The sequence below is a fragment of the Falco cherrug genome, chromosome 3 (genome assembly GCF_023634085.1).
Source record: "Falco cherrug isolate bFalChe1 chromosome 3, bFalChe1.pri, whole genome shotgun sequence".
NCBI lineage: Eukaryota > Metazoa > Chordata > Aves > Falconiformes > Falconidae > Falco > Falco cherrug.
Genome location: NC_073699.1, coordinates 88,055,547 through 88,081,527, shown reverse-complemented (window position 1 = coordinate 88,081,527; position 25,981 = coordinate 88,055,547). Strand labels below are relative to the sequence as shown.

The 25,981-nt window shown below is 46.7% G+C and overlaps 1 protein-coding gene and 1 long non-coding RNA gene across 3 annotated transcripts in view; one reads left to right on the top strand and one right to left on the bottom strand.

The window, feature by feature from the left end:
* Nucleotides 1–20,289, top strand: part of LOC129735725 (uncharacterized) — a 69,393-nt gene extending 49,104 nt beyond the window's left edge. Inside the window, exon 3 of the long non-coding RNA XR_008731558.1 lies at nt 17,677–20,289. This is a non-coding gene — a long non-coding RNA (uncharacterized LOC129735725). The remainder of the gene's footprint in view (nt 1–17,676) is intronic.
* Nucleotides 318–25,437, bottom strand: GPR20 (G protein-coupled receptor 20). 2 transcript variants are annotated; one of them, XM_005431843.3, is made up of 3 exons: nt 25,294–25,437; nt 11,969–12,065; nt 318–1,672 (listed from the first exon to the last, which is right to left on the bottom strand). In XM_005431843.3, the coding sequence occupies exon 3, from the start codon at nt 1,649–1,651 to the stop codon at nt 590–592; it is 1,062 nt and encodes a 353-aa protein (XP_005431900.1). In that variant the 5' UTR covers nt 1,652–1,672; nt 11,969–12,065; nt 25,294–25,437; the 3' UTR covers nt 318–589. The 2 variants fall into 2 exon arrangements, with proteins under 2 accessions (XP_005431900.1, XP_055562063.1); XM_055706088.1 differs by lacking the exon at nt 11,969–12,065 and having other exon boundaries at nt 25,294–25,432.
* Nucleotides 25,438–25,981: the final 544 nt, after the last annotated feature.

Below are 25,981 nucleotides of genomic sequence, written 5' to 3'. Positions count from 1 at the left end.
CCCACATGTATTTTTTTCATATAACTGAAACAGTAGAGGAGACTTTACTACCTGACTTCATCTTCTCTTATCTGAGAAGGTTCAGACTTCTTCAGAAACAAATGACTAGTTACAGGTGGGTTAGAATACTTCCTGTCCTACTCCATTGGCATCTAAAATCTTTGTCGTGGATAGCTGTGGAAACATCTGTCTTACCCTTTACTCTTAAGCACATGCCCAGGGCCCAAAGGTTTCATAGAAAACAGATTTCCTGCTTTCTAAGTCATCCTAGGAGTGTCACATTATTATGTCAAACATGAAAAGAAAACTACAGTAAAGAATTTGTTGCTAGCAAAATGTCTGTATTAAAATACAAAGAAAACTTTCCTATTGGGAACAGTAATTATTAGACTCTCTTTTGTAATGGTACTAAGCACTGCAAGTTCAATTTTCCAAACAGACCACAATGTTCTTGGACAATAAATTCCACCACTGTCATTCTGAACCTCAGCTTGAAAAACAAAGAGGCCAAAGACAATAGTACCATGCATCCTAGCAATATTCCAGCATCCTTACACTGGTTACTGCAGGGTATTCCATCAGATGTGGGTTATATCTGGACACTGCTTGGTGATGGCAAGCTCACAGGGCTTCCTATTGTGTTTGAGAAGGCAATGATTGCATTGGAGCCCTTGGGGTTCTTGTTCATACCCAGGATGTCCACACTGGTTTGCTCTGGCTCAGTTTTCCTGAAGATGTTTTTCATGGTTGACTGGAAGTTATTGGTGACAAAGCAGTAGACGATGGGGTCCATGCAGCTGTTGAGGCTACTCAGAGTTACTGTCACATGGTAGACAAGGAGGCTGACATCATGGGCCATGTTTGGGTTGATGGAAATTGCTACCTGTCGCACGTGAAAAGGTGTGAAGCAGATCATGAAGATGATGAGGACAGTGATAAGAAGTTGCACAGCTCTCATTCTCCTCTCCCGACTCTGATGCATGAGGCTGGGCTTGGACAGAGCACACATAATCCTGGTGGTGAAGAAGATGATTATGACGAGAGGGAAGAAGTACTCGCAGACCATCAGGGCCAGAATCTTGGAGAGGCAGCACGCAGCAAACTGTATTGCCATGATCAGGATGGAGAAAGTCACCACAGTGGCAAAGATCCAAATGAAGATGCAGATCCCCTTGGCGCAGGTGGGGTTCCTCCATTTACGTGAGACCTCCACCTGTACAATTGCCAGATAGCGGTCAACGCAGATGCATGTCAAGAAGAGGATACTGCAGTACATGTTGACAAAGTAGCCGAAGATATGAACCAAGGAACAATTCAGGCAGTCCCCTGCACTGTAGAACATGATGATCCGGACAGGCAAGGAAAAGCCCACCAAGAGATCAGTAACAATCAAGTTGATGGTGTAAATAACAGAGGTAGTTTTTGTCTTGGTACGGAAGCAGAAGACGTACAGCGCCAAGCTGTTCAGCACAACACCCACCAGGAATATGATGGCATTGACTACCATCAGGGCAATCCACAGGCTGTAAAATTCTTTGTACAGTTCTTTGTCAGGATGGATGAACTTGGAGAACAAATAGATGCTGGAGTTGGGCTGCTGGGTGGAGTTGATAGAGTCAGGGGCTGGCAGTTGGGTGGAGAGGGTCGACATGGTCACTGACTTCCTAGTGATCTGGAAGGTAAGAAGCAGAGGTATATTGATGCATATGTCAGCATTCCTCAGGACTCAAAATATTGTCATCTAAGAACATTTTAACAAACATTTGTACATCTTCTGTAGTTATAGATATTGCTGTACTCTTGGAGTGTCTCATCTGTCAATATGGGTTTACCAATAACAGCTAGGAAAATACCTGGGCTTATAATTACTGTCTTCTTGTGGTTCCAGATACATGTTCTGGAGAAGACAAACTTCAAGTTTCTCTTCCTCTGCCTAGTGCAAAAGTGGTTTTAAGGCCTGAGCAAGAACAGATTTGTGAACTATGCTGAGGAGAGCAGAGACAGAAAAATTGGGGGACCTACACATGGTCATGTTTGAGCCAAACACGTGGCAAATAGCCCAGAGAAATAGATGGGATTGCTGAGTCCAGGCAGGGTGCATTGGTGCTCATGGAGGGCACAGGCCATTTTCTGCTGTGACAGGGAGGGTCAGGCCAATATAAGGCTCCTACCAAGTCTTGTTTCCTGAACATGGTGCTTATTCTTTTGAGTCTTGCCTCCACTGGAGAAGCTTCTTTCCAGCTGGAGGCTCTTCCTACCATGCCATGGGAGCAGGATAATGCTGGCAGCCAGAAGACATTTCCTCAACCTGTTGGCACAACCATAGCCCCAGCATCTGACTCCTAAAATATCACATCCCTTCCCTTGGCCAGGTGATCCCGTTAGAGAGTCACATGTGGCAGCATTTTCAGGAACTGTAAGACTTTCCTGAAATCAAAGGATGGCTGAATTTTCCAGCAAAGCACAAGCAGGTTGTATGGCATCTTCTAGAGATCCACACTCACAGCACAGCAGCCGGGAGATTTCAAACCAAGGGCATCAGTGGCTACTCCTGCCAGGGTTTGACAGCTTAATTTGGAAATCATTCCTGACTTATACACTATTTTAAACTGATTTGTATATGAAAAAGATAAAAAAAAGCTCAATATATACAGAGACTTGGCTGGTTTCAATAAAAATAAATGGTTGAAAAATGTCTGGAATATCTCAATGCAGCTGAGCAGGACTTTGAGGTTAAAAAAATCAGCTTGAATCAGCAGAGAATGATGCTGAAAGGTTTGAGTTATGAGGGTCTGAAATCTCTACTACCAGCAAGCCAAGTGCAGAAAGACTAGGAGACAAGGAGCTGCAAACCCATCTTCCAGTGCTCACGGGAACTGCAGTGTGCCTAGGCTGTTTGTTTCCATGAAGAAGGCTTGAATTGCTAAGGGAGTTTGAATATCCAGCTACCCCAAGCATGCCCCATCCTCTGACAGCTGGCTTGCTGCCTGCACTAATCCTTTTTGCTGCTTATGGGGCTTGGGAGGATGGACTGAAGGTGTCTCATTGCCTTTGATGTGCTTCAAGCTGTTGGTAGCCATGTGCAAAGCAGAGGAGGAAACTACCTATGTCAGAAGCCTTCCAGAGAAAAGTGGATCCTCAGGAGAGTTCCTGCTGAACAAAAGCAAATGTTTTGCAGAGATGGTCCTAACTGGGTGCAGAGAATGTCACAGCAGCTCTGAGCCTGACTGACAAATGCTAAAGTCTTTTCCTGGCCAGCCACCAAAAAGCTTGCTAATGAACAACAAATCCCTGCTAGCTGTCACACTCAAGCTCTTGAACTTCACACCTACTGACAAAAGCAGAAAGCTTCCAGCTTTCTGGGATAAAGAGCTGTGGAACTGAGGTGTAGGAGAAATCTCTGCATTTGCTGGACACAGCACTCCTGACGTGTCTCATCAGAGCTGAGCAGAGGGGAGAGAGCCTGCTGGAAATGCTCTTCCTAAGGCAACCCAGGAGGCTGTTGGCCTTCTTTCTGACAAGGGTGCATTGCTGGCTCACGTACAACTTGGCGTCCACCAGGATGCCCAAGTCTTCTGCAAAGACATTTTCTTTTTCAGCTGGTTAGCTTCAGATGATACTGGAGCATTCCTTCCAATGGCTCTGCTGGACCCTCACCTGTCTTTCAACATTGCCCTGAACAGCATGGTCCCAAATGGGACACGCCATCAGTGATGAATTGATGGATGTAATAACTCTCCTCCATCTGCTGACCATGAACTTCCTAATGTAGCACAGTATGTACTTTGCCTTGTCTGCAGTGAGTACACACTGCTTGCTGGTTCTTTTTCAGCCTAAGGTCCACCATAACCCCCATGCCCTTTCCATAGAGCAGTTCCCAGCCTGAACACATGAGTAGGGTCATAGGATATGGCCAGGCAGGCTTTTTTGGAGGACTGAGTGATCAAAGTGTGGGTTCTTTCCTGCCCCTTCTCACTTTAGAGAGGGCTGGGAATGAAGTATGTTTGGTAAATGTCAACATTCAAGATCAAGAGTCCTCATGGGATGCTACAGCCTAGATGTGGTTATTGTGTATGGTTCATACAGGCTAGGTGAGCATGAAGCAGGACATTTGTTGAGCAAAAGCAGAGGTTAGGACTGAGAATTTAGAAGACCAGGTGTGAAGTTCCCTCTGGAAATTTTTGGAGAAGTGATGTTGCCATTATGATGGAGCTTGGGTCTGTTGGCCTGGAATCTGGTGATTGCTCTAGTTTCTTGTTGCTTCTCATTTAGTCTATGGGAGTGGTCTGAAAGAAAAAGTTGGCTTTTAATATCCTTGAACCTGGGATATTTATAATCAAATGGCAATTTGTTCTGTTTAGGTAGCCATTCAAGCTACCTAACTTCATTCAAGCTACTTGAATTATTAATTGGAATGGTTGCTGCTCAACTATAAAGTCCTCCTGAGTTCTAAGACAGTGCTAGATTATGCTGCAGGACTGAAATCCTGAAGCCTGGGGTCAGACCATCTGTAATGTCCTAAAGAACTGCTGGGCAAAGAGGAATAATCCTAAATTTTGTCCACTTTTGCACTTAGGCCATCTCCAGCAGCAACCAGGCATTGGAACATCTTGTGTTTCAGGAATGACCAGATTACCTCACCCTGCACTGAACTCCGGTGGCAGCCAAAGTAGCACACTTGTTCACATTATTTTGTCTGGGTCTGATTGAGCCTGTAGACTCCTAGGGGAGAGTCTCGTCTCTTTACATTTTGTGCCAAGCACGCTGTCTGTGAATAACAGGAAAAACTGGGCCCAAGACTGGCTGAAGGTAGCGGAGTTGCAAAGTCTGGCACCTGAGAAAGATGCATGGGGAGGATGTAGAATGCTGGCCCATTTTCTAGTGATTTTCTAGTATTCTCACCATCTGATCTTCTCTGTTTGTTTCATTCTTTAATTACAAAAACAAACTGAAACAAACAGATGCCTGGATCTGCTCCCAGATTTCTCTTTGCAGATGCTGTCAAGAAGCCACTGCACCAGTGCAAACCAAAGAATTAAACCTTTGTTGCCGCTCAAGTGCAGCGTGAGCTTGTATATTTATGTTCATACAGGTAGATGAGCAAGGGGAGAAGACAAAATCACTTATCCCATCCCTAAGCATGCACTAGAGTGTATTGAGTTGCATATTCATTTGTCTTCTTATTGTAATTCTAAGGCACTGGCTGCTTGCTCTGATTTTACATCTTGTTAGTAGCTTGCCGCCTCTGGGAGATTTTTTTCAGTCTCAGATCCTTTATCAGAAACACCTGATATTCATCTTACATTTTTCCTTTCCTACCTCAGTGAAATCAGTAACTCAAAATGCATTTAAATGTTCCTCATCCTCACAATGCTATTGACATACCTAGGGGCACTTTATAGACTAGCAGGAAAGAATTCACTATGAACAGTGTACCTTCACAGAAATATAAATCATTAGTATGTACAGCATGCTGGCTTACATATTCACCTCCTCCACTGAGCCCCCTGTGCAATGATGTAAATTCCAGATATTGTCAACTGCTAAAAAATAACAGGTAACATTTTGTTTGCCAAACAATATGCAAAGGAGGAGCTGAATTAGCGTTTGTGCCTTTTCCCAGTCCATTGTTGCCCTAACTAAACTCAAAATCTAAGCAATTACATGAAAGAAGTCCCAACAAATTTAATTATTTCTGAAGACTTCCTCACTGACAGGCTGTGGGAAACCTGCCTTTTGGGCTGCAGTGGGAAAAATCTTTCTCTAATCAAATCGTTACTGATGGATGTTTGGGTGAATGGCCTTTCTCTTTCTTTATGTGACTGCCCTTGTCTCATGGCTCACAAGCAGAAAGGATGGGGAACTGGACTAGCAAAGCAACAGCATTCCTCTGAGTGCTTTTAATGACATGGAGCTGGACCAAACCTCTGGTTAAGAGCTGCTAAGTATTTTTCCATTGTGGGACTCCAAGCACTTGGGAAAGGTACGTTGCCCCATTTTATAGTAGGCTGAACAAGACAGCATAACCTCGTGTCTGACGAAGAGCAAATATTTCCAAAGTTTTCCAATTCTGCCCCCCAAGCCCAAGATCAAAAATTACCCCAGTCAGGTCTCTCTCTCTGATACTAATAACACTCACACAGGTGTTGAAGTGATTCAGTTCAGCTACCCATGAGCATGGAGTGGTGGTATACAGCAGTTAGTGAGGGGCATGGCTAAATGCATGAGAAGCTTTGCAGCCTCTGCAAACATTTATTTTGCTATGCTTTGCACTATCTGTTACTTGCAGTTATTGCATTAGCTCATGCAGAATTGCAAGAACCACAATCACCTTTGCTTACAGACTAAATAGCCTTTGTGTTAACCCCCTCCTTAAAATCTTCACAGAGTTAGGAGTTCTGCTTTCTTCATGCCTAATTCAGCTCTTAGCCCCACAGATTTCCATGCAATCCTTATTTCTTGGAGCTGGCAGTCTGCAAAGCCCAAGATGGGTAAACACGCATCCTTCTGAGTGCTGTCTGACCGTGCCAGTTGGCCTATGCTGTTATATTATACCTCTCAGGCTGGGTTTTGTCTTTCTGGCTGTGAGACTGTGGGTAGCATTTCCTTAAAAGTACAGCAGGCATCTGGGTAGAAATGGGATAAGGGGAGGGACAGAGACTGGAGGTTGACCTGGTTTCCCTCGTTCTGATAAAGGTCCCTGCTCTGCCCTGGGAGAGGGGGACTTGCTCCGAAATACTTTCTCATTGTTGCGTGACACAACCAATTCCATTGTTCTTGGGCCAAATAGGAAACAGATGGTCACTGTGCTGAAACAGGTCCTTCAGCCTTTTCCCTCACTCATTCACTCGCTGCTTGGCATCGCACTTGTCCATTTAGCATGGGCAGCTCCATGTTATGTCTGCCCCAGGAGGATATCCGTGACTATCCTGTACTTCACTCCACCCAACCTTTTGCTTGGTGTCAGCCTTAAGCTTCACCCTCCACTTGCTGAAGTTAATTTCCTTGACTCAGTGGACTTTTGGATCTGGCTCAGCAATTCAAGTAATGGGATGCAAAAGAAAAGGCAGGTCAGGCAACTGAGCTTTGTCCTTACTGCTTGCCAAAAGGGTTATTTACCGGTGTGTGCAGATAGGATCTTTGCATGCAAACCCTGAGACAGAGAACAAGAGAACCATGCACTGGGACTGGAAAGATGAAAAGGACATTAATAAGTGAGAAAGTATTATTTAGTATAAACAGCTTCAGCTTTTCTCATCTCCCTGCCCTGAATTAGAACATCTAACATGGCAACCTGTCTCTTCTATCATCCCCCCGTCCCCCTCACCCTGTCCTGCCTGCTAGTGTTACTCTTCTGCCTGGGGTGGCAGCAGCATGTGTTTAGCTTTGCAGCCTTTCCGTGTTTAAAGTTCCCTGGGTGATTTATCATTGTATTTACAAATGAAGGGTTAAACTCACTCTCTTTCAGTTTAAATTGTATGAATCTCCTTCTGGCAAGCTCTTACTCAACTCGGGCTCAAACTGGCCAAATATGGTGTTTTTGTGCATGTCAAGGACCTTGCCCTATATGTGGTAGAGCTTGTTCTGTGTGCCTCATGCTCAGATTGGAGAGGGTGGGTTTGCTGGCAGTGGGAACTGAGGGAGAAAGGGAGAGAAAGATAATTACTCCAGCTGCTGAAAAGAAAAAGCTGGTGCCCGTCTAGTCCTCAGGCTGTGAGAAGGGAGCTAATGCCTGGGGGAGAAGGATCCTACCCTGAAGCAGAAATGAAGCTATTCCCAGGGCTGGGAAGAGCCCATGTTTTCAGGCATCAGATCTCTGCTTTCACATAATTCCTGGGCAATGATGTCTCCTAGAAGCCTCCAGATCTCAGGGCAGCCGGACAGAGTATGTGAAATACCCAGTTGTTGGGGAATTGCCATTGGAAATAGTCAAACCCAGTCCAGGGTTGGATTATTCCTTCCCCTCCAATGCTGTGGAAATAGAAGGTGCTTTGGACATACAAAATACATAGTTTGTGAGTGCCAGATTAAATGACACCTGCTTTCTAATGGTTTCATGTCTTGCAGTGGTTTTCAGGGCTGGATGAATGCTTTGCCCTGGCTGGAATGTTTATTATGACTTTTTCCCATGTGGACACTTGGCTGTCTTAATGAGCACTCACGTTCCAGCTCTTCCCTTGGCTCTAACACTTGTTTAACTTTCTCTTCTCTTTGCTGTCTAATTTCCTGAAAATTGAGGTGATCGTTTCCTTCTGCCAAATTTTGGTTGAAATTAGCCAAGAGATTGAAAAAACATTAGGAGGACGGAGGAAATAAGAGCTGACAAACACACAAGTAAACACTGAGAGTGATCCTTGTTTCCTCTAATAAGAATCTACAAGGAGTTTGCTAGCACTCTCCACCACACATCCTTAGGTCTTATTCCCTGCAAATTCACAATTGCTTTGGCATTGAAACACTGCAAACAGGGCTGGATGTCTTCTTTGCAAAGAGAGAGCACTGCCTGCCTCTCATTGCTTTCCTGAAGTAAAATAATTACAGATTCATATCAAATCCTATCTTCCTCATGGCAGAACCAGTCTGACTGGGGACAGGTGGTAGCTAATTTTCTCATGTCTTCTCTGGTCAGCAGTGGCATACTTGCCCATGTGTAATGAAGAAAGTGATTTGTATCCAGCAACTCCTACTTTGTCCAGAAGTTTGAATGATCATGTGCTTAATTACAGCCTTTGTCTGGAAGGAGGAAGACGTGAACTTACTTTGCACAGCAGAAAGAGGGATTAACCCCACCTTACTGACTTTTGCATCTCTAAAGTTGCCCATGAGAATCAGATTTCTCATCTGGCCAGAGGAAAAACTTGGATGTTCAGTCCCAGGCATAGCCAGGAGTTGTCCTTCAAGTCACATAAGCAGTCACAGACTAAGGATGTGTGGAGGCTGATGCAACGTTGGTTGTTGGGCTGGTGTTGCTGATGTTCTATTGAGCCATTTGCCTCCTCTCTGATATGCCCAGTTAGCCTACCTGTGGTCCTCCATCTCCAGGGCCCTGCTATGGATGGGCTATGGGTATTGCTGTGAGTTGTGATCTGTTTCACCCACCACGCTGTGTTCAATGTTACGTGTGCACATGGGTGGACCCCATGATCCCCAGAAAGACTAAGGCTACAATCAGATCCTGTGAAAGTGAAGGACCCAGATAACTGGTTTAGTTTAGGACAAGCAATAGCCTGTGGGTGCCCAAGCAATGATTTAGTCCAACAGGTCATCCTAGGCCATGAGAGATCACTGCCAGTTAGAAGAGGGAGAGCACAACTCTCCACACTGCATTCCTCTTCTTTGTGGAGCAAAGTGACATAGATGGGAGGGACGCCACTCAGTTTGACCCAGATGCCCACTCACTGCATCTAGGCTTGAACCTGCTGCTTAAAGCCAGGTGGTGGATTACCAGTCCTGGACACTCCAGAGACAATCCATTTAAAACTTGGAAAGGTCTGTTTGGCCCTCCCCCAGCCCAACCCTGTCCTGAGCATGCATGGAAAATATGGAATGAAGCTCCTAAAGATACATAGAGCTAGAAATTCATGTGTTGGCATATTTCTTAAGAGCTTATACCTCCTCTATGTCCATTTGCAGCAGTAATGCCTCAACCTTTGAAAGAAGGAGCCCAGATGTACATGTACAAGCAAAGTGGGATTGTACACACATTGCTTCTCCAGACCTGAAAATGTGCACCAAGCAGTGGTGGGCACTCAGAGATCCTTCAGCACATCTCTAATGAGGCTTGATAGTACCGGTCACCTTAAAGTGCTAATAAAGGATTTACACCTCCTCTTGCTTGTTTATACCACACCGTGTAAAGTCTCTCCTGAAACATTTAGTTGTCTACAATGCCTTACTGATACCGTTGCATTTCTTATGTCCATCCCTCTTTTCTGCATTACCAGATCTTGGCCTTGGAGTGAGAGAAATGTTATCTTGGATAATGCTCTACAGAGAGTGCTGTTAGCATTTAGAAGACCAATACCTCATAGCCTGTCAGGGCTAGTACCAAGTGCCATCTGTCACGAGGGAGCATGGAGTGACAACTCTGCAGTAGATGCCGTGTATTTCTAGCTCTGATACTTTAAAAGAAATCAGAGCATGACTTCTGTGTGCATCCCTCTCTGTCCTTTGTGGACCATTATAATGTAAGAGGAAAGCACGTATTTTGGGGGGAAATTTTTTTCCAAGAGGGTTTAAATTTTTTTTTTAAACATGGATTTGGATTTGTATAGGTCCAGTCACTGGAGATGGTTTTGCCGCTGTCTTCTTGGGAGGTTGTAACAGTAAGAGATAAATGCATTTGATTTTATTGGGTTTACAGTAATCCATCCAGCATTTCAAGGGTGACTGGGACAAAGTGCTAGAAATGTCAGTTTGGAATAACAGCTGTCACGGCTGTGTAAAAGAACTCTGCAGTGAAAATTACCATATAGGCACATACAGAAACTTCACAGGCAAGTGCAAAAACATCGCGGGAGATTAAACTGAACAACATCTGGCCAGTGCATTGCTGCTTGCTTGTGAAAAGGAAATTTTAAATTGCACATTTAGTGATCTTTGAGCACTTTTCCCTCTTTCTGCCTTTGGCTGCCTGGTTACTCTGTCCCTTGGCAAGAAGCCTGAGAAGGACAGTGGGGGAAGAGCAGCAACAGAGGTTTGCTGTTGGGGAACACCCGGGGTCCTGCATGGCCCAGGAATGCAGGACAGAAGAGACAATGTTTGCACCCCAGGGAGCACAGGGAATGAAAGTGGCATATATGCAGGTAAGGATAAAAGGGTGATGCAGCAGTGTGAGAGGTCAGGTCCACCATGAGCAGCAGACCAGCCTGGCATGGATGCAGCTCTGCAGCCCAGCACTCACTTCAAGGTGTGCTGCTCTTTTGACTGCAGGGAGAAACTGAGGCACAGAGCCAGGAGTAGGCTTGGCCCAGGTAATGTAGCAAGATGGGAGACCTGCTCAGGTAGCAGACATTTTTTGAGGTATCTCAGGATGGACAACCAAATCTTGACTGTTTGGGAGACTGGTTTCTGTGTTTTCCTTTGCTAGGCACGTATGACACTGTGCTGTGCAGACAGACCCCACGGTGCCTTCAGGGTCTGGCAGATTTTGGATTAACCAGGTCAGCCTGGAAAACCTTGGAGCTCTCGGTGAGCATGTTGCTGTGAAGTCAGGGAGCATTTCTGAAGGTGCCTGGTTAAGGACCTTGGAAAAGATCTGCTTCTCCTTAGACTGACCCAGCAAGCAAGTTCAGAGAAAGAAAACGGCATCTTTCCTAGAGCTGAGCTTGCACCCTGCTGCACATTCAAACAGAGGTAAAACATCCCCCATCAGAGCTGATCCCATGCCAGGCAGTGCACCGCCTTCTCTCATCGTTTCCAAAACCTTCCTGAACGCATTTGCCTACAATGTAATTATGCCTGGGAATACACAGAACAAGACATCACCCTACTCCTTACAAGAGCTGGCATAGTACTTTTAATGAGGGAAAGCCAGTACCTTTGCACACTTTTCATCACCCCCCATCCCCTTGAGAAACAACCAAATACCACAGCACTGCCCCAAAACCCAAAAGCAGAGGAGCTTACAGCAAGACAAGCCCCTTGCAGCCCCTCAGAGCTGCCAGCACAGCTCAGCTTTCCGGGTTGGGCTCCTCCTGACGAACTTCCACACCTGCTGCACAGACAGAACCAGGGGCTTCCTGAACTGCTCATCCATGTGTTCAGTGCAGGACCCTCTCCACTGCCATTCCTGCTGCAATAGCCATGCTTTCCACTCTGGACTTGGGGTCCAGTCTCCAGCAATTCCCTCCTGGCCCCCTGATGTCAATTCTCCAATCCCATGCTCCCCATTTCTCTCTGACCAATATCCCAAAGCATTCACTGCAATGGTCCCTGCAGTATATTCCTCCATGACGGACTGACTTACCTCTGGCCCGATCTCCCGTCTATGTTAGAGGAACTGGTGGTAAGAAAATTTCCTCGTGGACCTGAATGCTATCACCCCAGGAAAGAGACATCTGTTCCTACAAGCAGAACAACTGGAGTGACTACAGAATACGAAGAAATGCCTAATCTCTCTCTCCCCCCGCCCCCCCTTCTAAATATAGCCTTGCAACTAATGGGAAAAAATACACACTACCCAAAAAAAAAAAAAAATTCCACTTGTCTTTACTGTTCAGAATTTCTCCCAAACATCTGGCTTCTTGCCCTAAGTCTCTCTGAAATTTATGAAGTGCTGGAAACACTAGAGAGGGCCCCAGCCTTCCTCACAATGATAATGCCTGAACATCTCTAATAAACTAAAACTGATGTTGCTGCCCCCTTTTCCCCTCCCCAGGTAATTTTTCCTGTGACTCTGTAGGAACAAAAATCTCCTTACTGAGAACTCACCAGCTCAAGGCCATCACAATGCCACTGAGCTACCACCATGTGACCCTAGAGGAAAGTACCTCTCTTTTCATCTTCCTGATATGAACTGGGATTAGGCAGAAGCATCCCTGGCAGTTGCAGGAAGGTGCTGGATCAAATGCCACAAAGCCTGTGACATGTTTTAAACCAACCCAGCTGTCCAGACCCTGAGAAAAAAACTGGCACAGGGAGACAAAGGGTGACCCTGCACACTTTGGTGATGCTCTGGCTAGAGTCATTTCAGAGAGGGGTTAGTAAGACCTATCCAAGGACTGGGCTGAAATGGCTGAGCGTAGATGAGTCGAGGGTGGAAACAGAGAGTTTGAGATTCCACCGAGGAGCCCCCAACACGTTCCTCCATCCTCACACAACCCTTCCCTACTGGTGGTAGAGTCATTGTGAGTACCGGCTCGCTCTCAGAGTGGGGATTTAAGTATCCCTTCAGCCTGGGCTGCATTAGAAGAGGCTAAGATTGAGCAAAGCATAATGAACTATCCAATTGTTGAGATGGGTTCAAAGGACATGGCCACATCAGCTTTGAAGATGTCTCTGCTGACCAAGGCTGTAAAGACATTGAACACAATCTCCCAAATCCCCTAAAGTCCCACCTCATGATGGGATACTCCTTGCTCTAAATTGGGTACCAAACCCCCCATCTTTAGTGGGGCTTGCACAGATGTTCTCTCCAGGAGGGTTTACAGTAACTTTAGAGGTCCCTTCTGAGAAAAAAGGCAGAAAAAAGTAAAGTGAGAAGTTGCATCCAATTTAGTTGTTTAGAAGGACAGGGAGGATGGATGATGGATTTTAGTATCAGCCCTGGACTGCTCTTTTCCCTCATCCTTTAGATAAAGACAACACTGGTGCCAATGCAATAAACACACAGGATATGGCCCGTCACAACATGACAGGATCAACTGAGAAGCATTGAATTCCAGGTCAAAAGGCCAAATCCATAAATAGAGAAGAGGTAAACTCCACACATGCATGTCTCACTGGAGCACAAACAGTAGCTATGGTTATTAGAGAAGGTTGACCTCATTTTCTGGAATTAGTTTTTCACCCTTGGATCTTTCCCAGGAAGACTGAGCTGATCTTTTTTGTCTGGTTATTTTATTGATTTTCTATTTTGAGTTTTCTCACATTGAGGGGCACATTTTTCCCCCAATTTCAGGAACATCCTTCTTGACTCCTCTGGGCTCCCCGGTTCAGGAGGGTCAGGGAGCTACTGGAGAGGGTCCAGTGAAGGGCTACAAAGATGATTAGGACACTGGAGCATCTCCCTGATGAAGAAAGGCTAAGAGAGCTGGGCCTGTTCAGCCTGGAGAAGAGAAGACTGAGAGGGGATCTCATCAATGTCTACAAATATCTCAAGAGTGAGTGTCAAGAGGACAGCACCAGGCTCTTTTCAGTGGTGCCCAGTGACAGGACAAGGGGCAACGGGCATAAACTGCAACACAGGCAGTTCCATCTGAATATGAGGAAGGATTTCTTTACCTTGAGGGTGACAGAGCACTGAGACAGGCTGCCCGGGGAGGTTGTGGAGTCTCCTTCTCTGGAGTGCAACCTGCTCTAGGAGAACTTGCTTTAGAGAGGATTGGACTAGATGATCTCCAGAGGTCTCTTTCAACCCTGACAATTCTATGATTCTGTGACTTTATTGCCTCCTGATACAGGCATCCAGCCTTTCACAACTGACCTCCAACTCAGGCATGTGCCTGGGCTCTCATCTGCTTTTCACTTCCTTATGACCTGAAAAGCAAGTATGATTGGAAGGTCTCTATGGGCCCTGTCTAGGTAATAAGCTTGCCTTCCGTTCCTTCCATCCTGGGAGTTGGACAGGAGGAAGAACAAAAGAGAAGAAACCAACCCATGGTTCAGCATTGGACAGGGCTGGTAAACTTGGACCCTAGTAATTCTTATTGCATATGGTGGCAAATGCTTAAGTTTCCCCCAGCCTATCAAAAAAACTTTTGTACTTAGGGAATAGCCCTCTGGAGTTACAAATGCAAGACTGTAAGAAAGAGGAGATTTTTCTCCAGGATGTGATATTGGTGTCTGCACTCTGTTCACCTGCTCTGGGACTGCCTGACCCTTCCTATGTGAGGACTGGCTTAGTTTTGTGCGTCTGCATGATGCATGTGAGCTTTGTTCCCCTCCCTGTGTACAGGAAAATGAGTGCCCTGCACTCCCCCACTATCCCAGACTTTCCCTCCTTGCTGGATTTAGAGCTAGACACAGAGTGGCAACAGCTGCAAAGTTTCAAGTTGTGCCTGAGATAGTGCAGAGCTTGCCATATTGGGAAGCAGATGCTGCTGTTAAGGTGGAGAAGGCAGGTCTGGGCACAGGGCCACGCTTTGTCCCAGACGCGGTTCCCACACTTGACTTCAGGAGGATTTGCAACTGTATCTGATGAATGAAGAGCTTCTATCATGTCTTGATTTTCAGTCATTTATCACCCTCCCAGAGGAAGGGGGAAAGGCAGAAAAAAAAGAGTAAAGCTTTAGTAAGCGGAAAATTTTCAAGCTTCTTCATTGGATATGTAACAGTATTAAACATTGGAGTGGATGTCTTGAGATTGTAGGTGGAAGAAGGTATTGGCTCAGCCGAAATTAGCACATAGGAGAAGGAATAATATTTATGGCAGGGAAGGGTGCTACTAGCCTGTAACATTTCCTAGCAATCCCTTAACCTTGCCGTGTAAAATAGGACTCTGTTTAAAAGTCTTCTGTGGCACAGTGCAGCAAAGCAGGAGGTCAGACAGTTCTGAAGGAGGGGGAAGAAAGCTGATGCCACACACCTCCCTGTCAAGGTATCTCCTCTGTTTTTGTCAGAAGTGTACAATTTCCCAGTCCCATTCAAAAAGAGGAGTTGAGTGTCCTTTCATCCCCTGCTGCAGAAGAAGAGGTTGAGATTGGGCACAGTGTAATGAACTATCACACAGCTGAGATGGGGTCAAGGCAGATGGCAGGATCAGCTTTCAAAAAGTCTCTGTTGATCAACTCTGTAAGGACCCAAACCACAACCTGGTGTCTGAACATACTTGTTTACCTGTTGGTTTGTTGGGTTTTTTTGAGGAAGCTGTATTTAGGCTCTGCTGAGGATCTGCTGAGCAGATCCTTACAAATGAATTATCTTCTTCAGTGGTGAAAGAGAGTTTCTACCCAAGAAGGTCCTAGACCCAGACATGACAGAATCAAAACTCAGAAAATTAAGGAGCTTTTACTCATGGTCATTACTGTATGGAGGACACTGAAGAATGTGATCCTCACTGTGTGGAGGGCACTGAAAGGTGAGATCTTCACTGAGCTGACTGGGAAACCTCTTTTTATCAACTACTTCAACAAGAGTGAACTTGTATCACCATAGGCCACCTCCATTGAATGTTCTCATGTTTTCCCTCCAACACATGTATTCCTGAGGTATTTTACCACTGTCTTGCTTCTGCACTAGGAAGCAGGAGAACCAGAAGGAGAAATAGGAGTAAGTAATGCCCACAGTAACAACACACACACACAAATGCAAGTCTGGCCTCAGAAGACTGCTTGCAAGGGGAGGTTGCCCAGCTGACACAGCTGCAGGCTTGATGGAGAGGCAACAGTAGGTGGCCTCTGCTCCCTGCCAGGTGAGTAAACCCTTTTCATGGCAGATAAAGTTAATGACAGGGAGGAGAGTCTACATCTGTTTTACCCTCCTCTCCCCAGCTACTCTTTCTTCTAGTCAACCTGTTCCAGAAGATGCCTAGGCCTTAATAAGTGCTGGAAAACATTCATGTAGGTCCCTATGATACGCACTGCCCATGAGTCCCAAATTCTTGATTCTTTATAGTCTCCAGGACTATTGTGGGATGCTGTGAATCAGATTCAGAACTGAGTATGTTCTCACAGGTGGACCAAAGGTGGAGAAGTTGCTGCACTGGTCCACTCTCCAAAAGTCACCTTTTACAGATGATAACTGCCAGGAAAGTACCACACTGCATTTGGTTTAGGGGGGAATCTGTGACACTGAGACTCTCCCCAAATGTGTAGGAATTTCCTTGCAAAGGGGCTTGATCAGGTATGCTTCAACCCCATCATGCTTCCTTATCATTAAGGAGTGAGACATATGATGCCTCGCCCTCGAAGGAAAACCTTGGACAGCAGTATGGGAACCCAATCCCCTTTGGCAATTCCCAAGGTGTGCTTTGTTGAAACAATAGCATGGCAAATGGGTGGATCCTGAAAGTAGATCCAGTTTTTTTCTGGTACGTTTGGTAGAGTTCATGGGAAGTCCAGTTGAAAGAACCTTGAAGACTGGGGCTGACATCTGTATCCAGCCTGGCTTTAGGCTTGTGGCATTTGCTCACTTGGAGCCAAGCAGAGGAACATGTGGCTTCAGCTACTGGGCTGGTTAATCTCTGCTGTTCTCATGGTGATCCGGGTGTGCTATGCTGGGACATCTGGGAGATCAGAGACCCCTTTGGGATCTGAACCCCGAAACGTTAATGATGGCTGTGCCTAAGGTGGTAGCTGTAGGGGCTGTAGGGAAAGATCAGAGCACTTTCTACTGATCCCTAGACAGAATCTGCAAGGAAGAGACAACTTTTGTCCCTCTGCTGCAATGCTGGGGCAGAAATACCAAAGAGGCAAAGAAACATGAGCTGCTTCTGCCTGGAAAAGGAGGGCTTGGACAGCTTCCCCTGCTCATGTTCAGCACCCCAAGGCCTATTGCCTGACTCTCAGCATGGACAACAGAGGCTGTGGGGAACCATAGAAGATGGTCCAGCTGCTTCTGTAATGGCGTCTCAGCAGGGCCCAGAGCCAGCTGCACTGTGTGATATAAGAAGCTCAGCAGAGAGCAGTCAGCGTCTTCTGCCAACTGCTTGAGATCACAGGCACTTCCCAGCACCCACTGGGCTGTTGCTCACTGTTCTCAGAGGACTGCAAAGGCCAGAGGTCACCATTAGCTTGTGGCCCTGCCTCGGAACAGGCTTCCCATCCACGTGTTTATACAAGGAGGGAGATCAGACAGTCACCATATGGGAGCTTCCGCTGATGGGATCCAGCCGTGATTTGTCTGTTTGATGAGGAACAGGGAAAGACAAGTGATTGCTAAATGACAGTTGTAGCTCCTGTTGGATAAGTCAGGCACAGGGGAGAAAGTCTGTAGGAGCCAGTTTCCTGCCTGCCTGCTGCATATTTGGGAATTGTCTTTTCTGACCATTGCCTCCCCCTCCATTTTTCTCCCCAGGGCATGACAGTTTTGCTGATGGACTTGCTGAACTGGAAGAAAAATGAAGACATCTGCAGGGCATGAAGAGCAAGTTGCTCCTCTGGGTGACCCTAAGGTCTCTCCTGGGTGACTCATTTGAATTACATCGGTCCTGACTTTCTCCAGTTCTTGCATGACATATGGCGTGAAGTTGGATGTGCCCTGTCCTGGTGTAAATGTACCCTGTGGGGGTGAGCCAGGATCCCTCTCTCCTTTGCAGTCTGCCCATTTCACCATAACTCTCACAACAGTGAGGTTTCTGACAAGGTTCTTCAGTCAAAGCACCAACAAAATGAGCCACAGAGACCATTTGGCCACCCAAAAAGTCATGTTGTGTTTCAGCTGCCCCTTGTGATCCAGCCCATGTTGGGATCCCTTGCAGGGTCCCACTCTGACCTTTCTGGCCCACCAACCCAGCACTGGCCAGCAGCCACTTCTTGTTCTTTTTTTGATATTTTTTCAGTTTCAAGAGCTAATTGCCAAGAACACAACATCCAGTGTCACAACCTCACTGCAGAGCTCTCCCCATTCCCAGCAAACTATTTCCTGCTGGGTTTGTTTGTTACTGGGCACATAGGGACACTGGTGCTTGGAGGGGAAAGCTACGCAGGCAGCCAGGGCTTTGGCATCGCTTGGGCACATGTGCCCTGGAGAGGTCAGAACCGGGTGGAGTGGCTCTTGCCCAGCTCTGGCTCGAGGGCTGCAAAGCAGGAATCGGCAGGACGCTTGGCATGGCTGCACTGAGACGTGGCTTGAGGGTGGTCAAGAGAACCCTTAGACAACTCTCAGCACTCTGCTCTTGCACCTCAGGAGGTGGGAAGCACAGCGTGGCAGGGCTGAGCCAGAAAACCTTGAACGCAAAGTGTACTGTGTCCTGTGACACTGCAGAGGCCAGAAGGGGCATTCACAAACACATAGCAAAGAAGTGGCGGGGGACATAGGGGACCAGTCTGGTACCTCCACCTGCTCTGATTTAGCAGCAAACACGAACCTGGCAAAGGGCGGTGGGGTACTCTCAGGGACATCTGTTCAGTGGCCGGGGTCCTTTGCTGTATGAGCAACCTAGCCCAGGAGGAAGGACACCTGCATCTCAGAAAATCTGGTCTTTGGACCCACGCCTCTCAAATGGCTTTAGAGAAAGACATCCTCTCCCTGCTCTCTTACTGCAAACATGTTAATCCTCCTCTCCCATCCTCTTTGTTTGCCTGGTTTGTAGAGATTTTGAATGGCTCAGGGCAGGGCTGTCTTTTGTTAGACATGCACAGAGCTCAGCAATGCTCTGATCTGGAACAGAGCAGCATAAATCTGATGGATTATTGTAGGAAATGCCACAGTGATGAAAAACTCTATAGGAGCAGAAAGAAAAGAAAGGGCCCCATCTGGGGAGAAAAAACCCCACAGTCACCCTGTTGCTGCCTGGTTACAAGTGATTCCTAAAATTGCTGCCTCTGGAAGAGGCTGGTACATTTGCTGATATTTTTTTTTTGCCTGTTATTTTGGAGGGGGTGTTTTCCTTTGTGTTTTCAGCTGTTTGGAATTACAGCTCCTGTCCCTGCATGCAGTTCCTGCTCCTGCAGCAAGCTCTGTGTGAGGCGCCTCACTGGGAACAAAAAAACACCTTCTGGGGAGGTGGCTCAGTTTCCCTGTCGTTGAAATGACCCCTCTATGTGTGATTTAAATTTGTTACTGGAAATTGCAATGCCAGAATAATTAGTTTTCTCTTGAAGACTAATAGGTGGGCAGCAGAATCCAGCAGGCACTGTATGTGGTGGTGGTGGTGGGTTTTGCTATAGGATCATGGACCCTTTTGTTTTTCACATGGGGCAGATGGAACATGCTGTGGACTTGAGTCAGGTGGAAACATGATGGTTCAGAAATCCCGGGATTTTTCTCTGCCTGGGATGAGGATATAGACAGGAAAAAATTGCCACTGCTGGTTATCAAGGAGGCCCTGAACTCACTGAGGTGTGGGCAGTGCCTGGCATGGTGGAGGGAAGATCCAGGCCCTACTCCAGTTTGTGTTTGTGGCCTCAAAGCAAATTTTTTATCAGCAGCAAAAGCTCAACCTGCCACTGCCTAATCATTCCTTTCCATAACTTCATTTTCTTAGATATCCTGAGTCTTTGTTATGTTAGGAGGTGCTGCAAGGTGCTATTTGACATGCCCTTTTTGTTGTCTGGAGGATTTTTTTTTCTACAAAAGCATTATTAGATGTAATAAATAGTGTTAAAATGGCTAATGAAAGGGGGATGTGTCTCTGCATTGGAAAAGGTCCAAACCAAAGCACTGAGAATGACCTGAGGACCAGCAAACATGACCCACCAGGACAAACCAGCAGAACTGGGCTTGTTTAATCTAGAGAAGAGATGACTGAAGCCAGACCTGATAACAGGTCTGTGAAATGTCTGCAGCAGCTTTCCTGGGAATGGTGCAAGGTGGGTTCATCTTGCAGGGCTTAGCTCATTAATACAAATCTGTATGAAATCACCATCCCAGTTTGTGATGGTCCCAGTGTAGAGACCTCCTTTGGTTAGGAGGAGTCCTATTCCTTGTGTCTTTTAGGGAAAGGATGTGTGATCAGCATCCCTGCCCTCTGTAATACAGAGTGAGAGCCGCAGCAGCAGCCAGGGTAGCCAGAGAATCCTCCCACAGTGCTAGCACCACAGGTTAATCCCATGGCTATAACACAACCTAATGGCACCTTCTTTTGGTCAAATTCTGCTGGCTTCTTTAAAGCAAAAATCCAGCCTGCTGTGGTTACTAAATTGGGCTCTGCTTCTTTGGGTGTCTTTCCATTTTCCAAGAAAAATAAACTGCAGGCTCGGTATTTTTAGATATGCCATCTGATCATAGCTAGTCATATATCAGGCCCAATACTGTGAGTCAAGCTCTGCTGCTGAACTCCCTTGGGCAAGAACTAGTGGCTTGAGCCATCCTGAGTGTATTAATAAATCAGCATGTTTAAAATAATCATGTGCTTTCCTAGGTAAACTGCTCACGAGGAACCGTACTATTGGGATTTATTATTGCTAGTGTCTTAGTAGCTCCGATTTTCTGGGTGAACTTAATACTGTCATGAGTGGGAGATTAATAGCCTTGGTGTGAGACAGACCTAATCTAGGCAGGGGCCAGATGCAACATGACTCCCCCTTCCTTCCTCTCTCCCACCAGTGACACCGATTCCTGTTGTCTGCCCCTTGCTATGTCAGTCCTGGGTACCCTCCGAGGCAGCTGGCGGTCAGAGTGAACTTTATGGCGGCTTCATGCAACAATGGGATGTGACAACCGTCTCTGTGCTGCTAATCTGAATCTGCTTTGCTGAGACACAGGTGGGAAATGCATATGCAGTACTCCCAACGTTGTCAAACCCCTTTGTGGGTTGTGGGAGAAGAGGCAACTTAAGGGCAGCACGTTTCCCTGGGCTGTATCTTCTCCCTGCTCATGCAACCCTACCCTATGCAACCCTGCCCCGTGTAACCCTGCTCCACAACTCAGCCCTGGACCCCCTCAGAAAGTATCTTCTCAACCTGTCTTGCCCAACAGTGCACAAATGTGGAGTTATTGATGTATTATAAATCTGATCCCTGCTGACTTGCTCCAGCCTTCACAAGCCTGTGTCTCTAATACCAGCACAGCTTGGAGACAATTTTCTGTGCATTTGATCAAAGCAGCAGGAAGCCTTGAGGCTGGTGTGTGAAAAATGGGTTGCCTTGTTCCTGTAAGTTTATTTGTTGAGCTACTTCATGACTCTAATGACAATCAATTTATCCACCTAATTGGTAGCTGGAGACAGCATAACACAGCTTGGCAGCCAGGATTTTTCTCAGAGATGTATTGCTTGGCATATTCAACCAGGGCAAAAGGAACCAGCCTGGCTGCTGGGTAAAAGCAACTCTGCAAGTGCCAAGCAGGTGAAACCTGGCATGACAACCCAGCTTTCTTTCTCCATCCTGCCAGAAAAGAATCCTAGGGATGAGGATGAAAATGCACCTGGCTAAATGTCCCACTAATAAGCCTGCTAGTGCATTGGCCTCCCTGCTGAAATGGATAATGCCGAGTCAGGCTGTGCTGGTTATAGGGGAAGGCATGCTCCACATGTTCAGTTTGCACTGGCTGTCAGCGGCTCCTGCAGAGTGGACACACCAGCAAGGGTGCTCATACACCCTGCTGAGAGGAGAGGCTGGTTGCACCACAGTGGCTCTGGGCAGTGGAGGTCGGTGCCCACCACTCTGCCACATAAACCATCCACCAGCAATCTCCTGTCCTCTGCACTGGAATGCTAGACACCCCCTTTATGTCATACAAGAAACTGGTTGCCCTGCTGAGCCTGCCTCAGTGCCCTCTCCTGCTGTGCCTAGGTCCCACTTTACTATCATTCTGGGTCTGTTGCTCTGAGAGGACCCTGGTCGGTTATGAACACTTGCCATGGTCTCCGTGTGGGTCTGCATGCTCAGACCTCAGTGCCATTTCACTTTGCTAATGCCTACCTGTGGTGAATGAGCTACTCTAATGTAGGTCTTTGCAGCTGTTTGTAGCTCTGGATGAAACAGAAATTTGGCAGACTTCCACAGCATTCCCAATCTCATCCATAAAGCCAAAGCTTTCTTGTGATTGCTTCACTGTGGGGTAGCTCCCCAAAGAGACCCAAATCCATCTCTTCAGGCATCCCATAGAGAGGGCTGACAACCTCAGTTCATGCAGGGATGGGGAGCTGTCTAGTGGACCACCACACTGGGAGCCATGCCCCACTTTTGTTAGCCTTAGAGGAATTTCCCAGAGCCCAGTCGTTTTGCCAGGAATTTTTGGAAAAGGTGTCTGGAGCCGTGAACAAGAGGGGACATTTGACAGTAAATCTTTTTGCACCAGCATGGAAGAAGTAATCTTTTCTGTTGTGTGATAATGGCTGTAGTGGTGCTTTTCAGGCTGTGATAGATGAGATGCACATCTTTTATGGATTATGTGTAAGAGGTAATAAAGTATTCAGTTCCTCTGTGTCTATACACTAATGGCATATCGATCCCAGTAAATATCATGCTGAGACTGAACAGCAGCATCCCTGGTTAGTGTTGTCTTGACAGGTGACATAATTTCTTTGGTTGTCACAGCCAGCTCAGCCTAGTCCCATCTGACCCCCACAGCTTCACTGATCCCATTTGCTCTGGCCCTGGGCTTCACCTTTCTATTCCCCTGATTCATCCTTGACCTCAGCACAACTACTTCTGTCTCTGGACTTTGTCATGCTTAGCTGGACTCTGCTGTGCCTCTCTAGGAGTTACTGGATGGGAAGTGTTTCTCTGCTAAGCCGTCAATAGGATTTGCTCAGTTATCTGTAATCAGTCGTTTTGAGTGGGACCACAATCTACAGCTAAAGGCTACAGATTAAAATGCAAGTATTAAAACTGGAGGAGAGGTATAAGAGGGAACAAGCAGGGATAGCAAGATCTTTGAAATAGTTACAGGTGGGCTTGCTAAGAAGGCGCAGACATTCCTCAGAAGGAGCTATAGACTTTACTTTAGATCTCACAGGAGGTTTGCTAATGTGCACATTTAGGTAATCCATAGTCTCACCTCCCCCTAAATGTAGCAACTAGGCATTTATAGAAACCTGCTATAACAGGTTTGGATGTCTCCATTTTTAGATGTCAGGACTCACATCTCCTTAAAGGGTGAGGTTTCCCTGAACATGCTGAGCACCTGTCTGATAAACATTCCTGTTTATGTGTCTCCAGACTGTTAAAATGCAGAAAGACAAAGTCCCATAGCCCTTCTGACAAGTTGGAGTGCAGGGTTTGGCCTTCCCCCCTGAAGGGGGATGTAGGGGCAGGACAATCTGTGTCCCTGAGGGAATCACGTCATCCCCAGAGCATGATCCACATAGGGGGGAGCAGAGCTGTGGTGGTGGTGTACGTGCGTGTGGTGGGATTTATTACTTTGTTCAGCATCCTGCCCCCTTCTTCTTGTTCTGCCTGTAGGAGAACGTGCTGTCAGAGATGTTTCATGTACAATTCCTTCCTTGGCCTTTGCCTCCTTCTTCAAAACGGGGAAAGGAAGACTTGTAGGATTCTTTTGGCACCTTTATGCTCTGCAGGGAGGGAAGAAATGGCTCCCTGTCTGTGTTTTATCTCAACACACTGGGAAGTTGGGAAAGGAGGCTTGAGCAGAGTGAAGCAAAATGTGCTGAAATGGATTGATTAAAAAAGTAGCTGCTCAATTACACTGTTAAGTTGCCATATGTCTATAAGAAAGGAGGGGGGAAGAAGGGAATTTTCTTTCTAATTGTGGGTCGGCAGAGATTTCTGTGCACAAAGGATATGATAGAAAAGTTTCCACCAAAGGCAGGCTTCTACCCTCACTTGTGCTGGTAGATGCTACAACATGAAAGTGGTGGGCATTTCTACCTCCTTTTTTCTGGGGCTGCCCAGCTTTCCCCTGTTCAGGGCAGGATTTACAGAGTGAGCTGAGATGCAGCATTGCATCTAATTAAGGGTGACAGAGGCATTTGCCCCAGTGGTTTTCAATTGGGACTGTCACGCGCATGTAATAGGGATTAAATTTATATGCCCACTCTCTTTTATTTCTGAATGGGGGAGTTTTAGCTTTGCTGAAGGAGGTGCCATTTCAGGAGAGGGCTGGCTTTTTGATGAAGAAGAGAAATTGGCCCTGGAATATGAGAAATATTAGAAGAAAAACCAGCTTACGTTACTAAAACACAGCTGAAATGGGTCTGGAGAGCCACATTGCCAATTCATCACACTGCCACTGAGTATAGTTTGTGTAAATGATGGGAGATGCTCTCTATACAATGTACTGTGGCCAGACACATCAGTTAGCATTGTCGATTGAGCTAGTGGGGCCATTTGTCCCTCTCACTCACCCCAGCTCTGGCCCAGCTGCTTCTCCCATCCACACCACCCAAAGTAAGGATATTTACATACAGTTTTCCTGAGGGAAATTTTCTGCTTCCTAAACCTATACTACGAAGTTCATTTTGAGCCCTCTCAGATACCTTTTTCATGTCCTGGGTCTAAAAGCCTTGTGTCTAGCTCTGCATCTCTATACAGGGACACTTGCAGGGTGCATTGTAGCTGGACTTGACAGAGTTAGTCAGTATACGGAGGTCTACCAAAATACTCAAGTTGTCATGCAGAATCATTTGGATGGCTCTGCCCTCAGCCTACTTCTTATCTATAGACATTTATGTGTCCTCACATGCACATCACTGGCTGTGATAATGTATCAGCACCCAAACTGATCAGTTCAGTATCTGTTCAGAAAAAAAACATGTTTTCCTCTATGAGATATTCTCTTCCTTTGCACTGGCACTAAACTCCCTGACCCTCCTTTACCCCTGCAGCACCCGACATAGGACACTCTCCTCTCCAGCACTGTTCCCACCCACGTGGAGTCAAACCACATACAAACCCACGTGCTTCGCTCTTGACCCAGCTTGCGAAGACTCCCATCCCCATCCGCATGCCTCCAAACTCTCAGCCCAGCTGGGACCAGGGTATGCTGTCTTCCTGAGCTGCAGCTGGTAAATCTCCCTCCCTCTTCCCCCTCGCTCTGAGCCTGAAACATGCCGCAGCCAGTACTTACACAGCCTGAATGAGAAAGCTCAGCTGCTGATCCCTGAGTCCGCTCCCAGATTCCTCAACTGAGTGACCGTGTGCTTGCTCCCCAGCGCTCAGCCCAGTGCAGTGATGATACAGGAACCAGACCTCTTTGGTTTACTTTTACATTGACGTCAGTGTCTTTTCTAGCCTTCACAGCTCGTTTTGGTAAACGGATGTCTTCAGGGTAGAGGGGAGGGGTCGGAAAGGGAGAGGAGTGAGGATGAGCTGGAGATGAGTTTTTCTGACATGGGCAGCCAGTGGTGGGAGGTTTTAGGGGTTAATGCTGAAAGAAGGGGTGCTTATGGAGCCCACGTTGACCCTGGGTATAGATCACCCACCTGGATGTTGGAGGCCTGATCCTTGCATCTGCACAGAGAGCTGCTTTCCCACCTGCACCAGCACCCTGACTGGGAGTGTAAGCCTTGCCTTCCCTGACCTTCGGTGGCTGTTTTTACTTGGGTGGTGGTTCAAGGGGAGAGGGAATGTTGAGGGACTGAGGGAGGTCTAGTGCCTTTGCACGATGCTACACCGACACAGCTGCCCAGTTCTGCTGCCTTAGTGCCCAAGCCAGGGCCAGTGCCTGTCTCCAAGGGAATAGGGAGGTGCCAGTTTGAGTTGCTTTTGCCATCTCAAAGGATGGACTTGAAGGCATGGGCTCCATGGGCCATGCA

Coding starts and splice junctions, on each gene's coding strand:
- GPR20 (XM_005431843.3), bottom strand. CDS start 1,651: ATGTCGACCCTCTCCACCCAACTGCCAGCCCCTGACTCTATCAACTCC.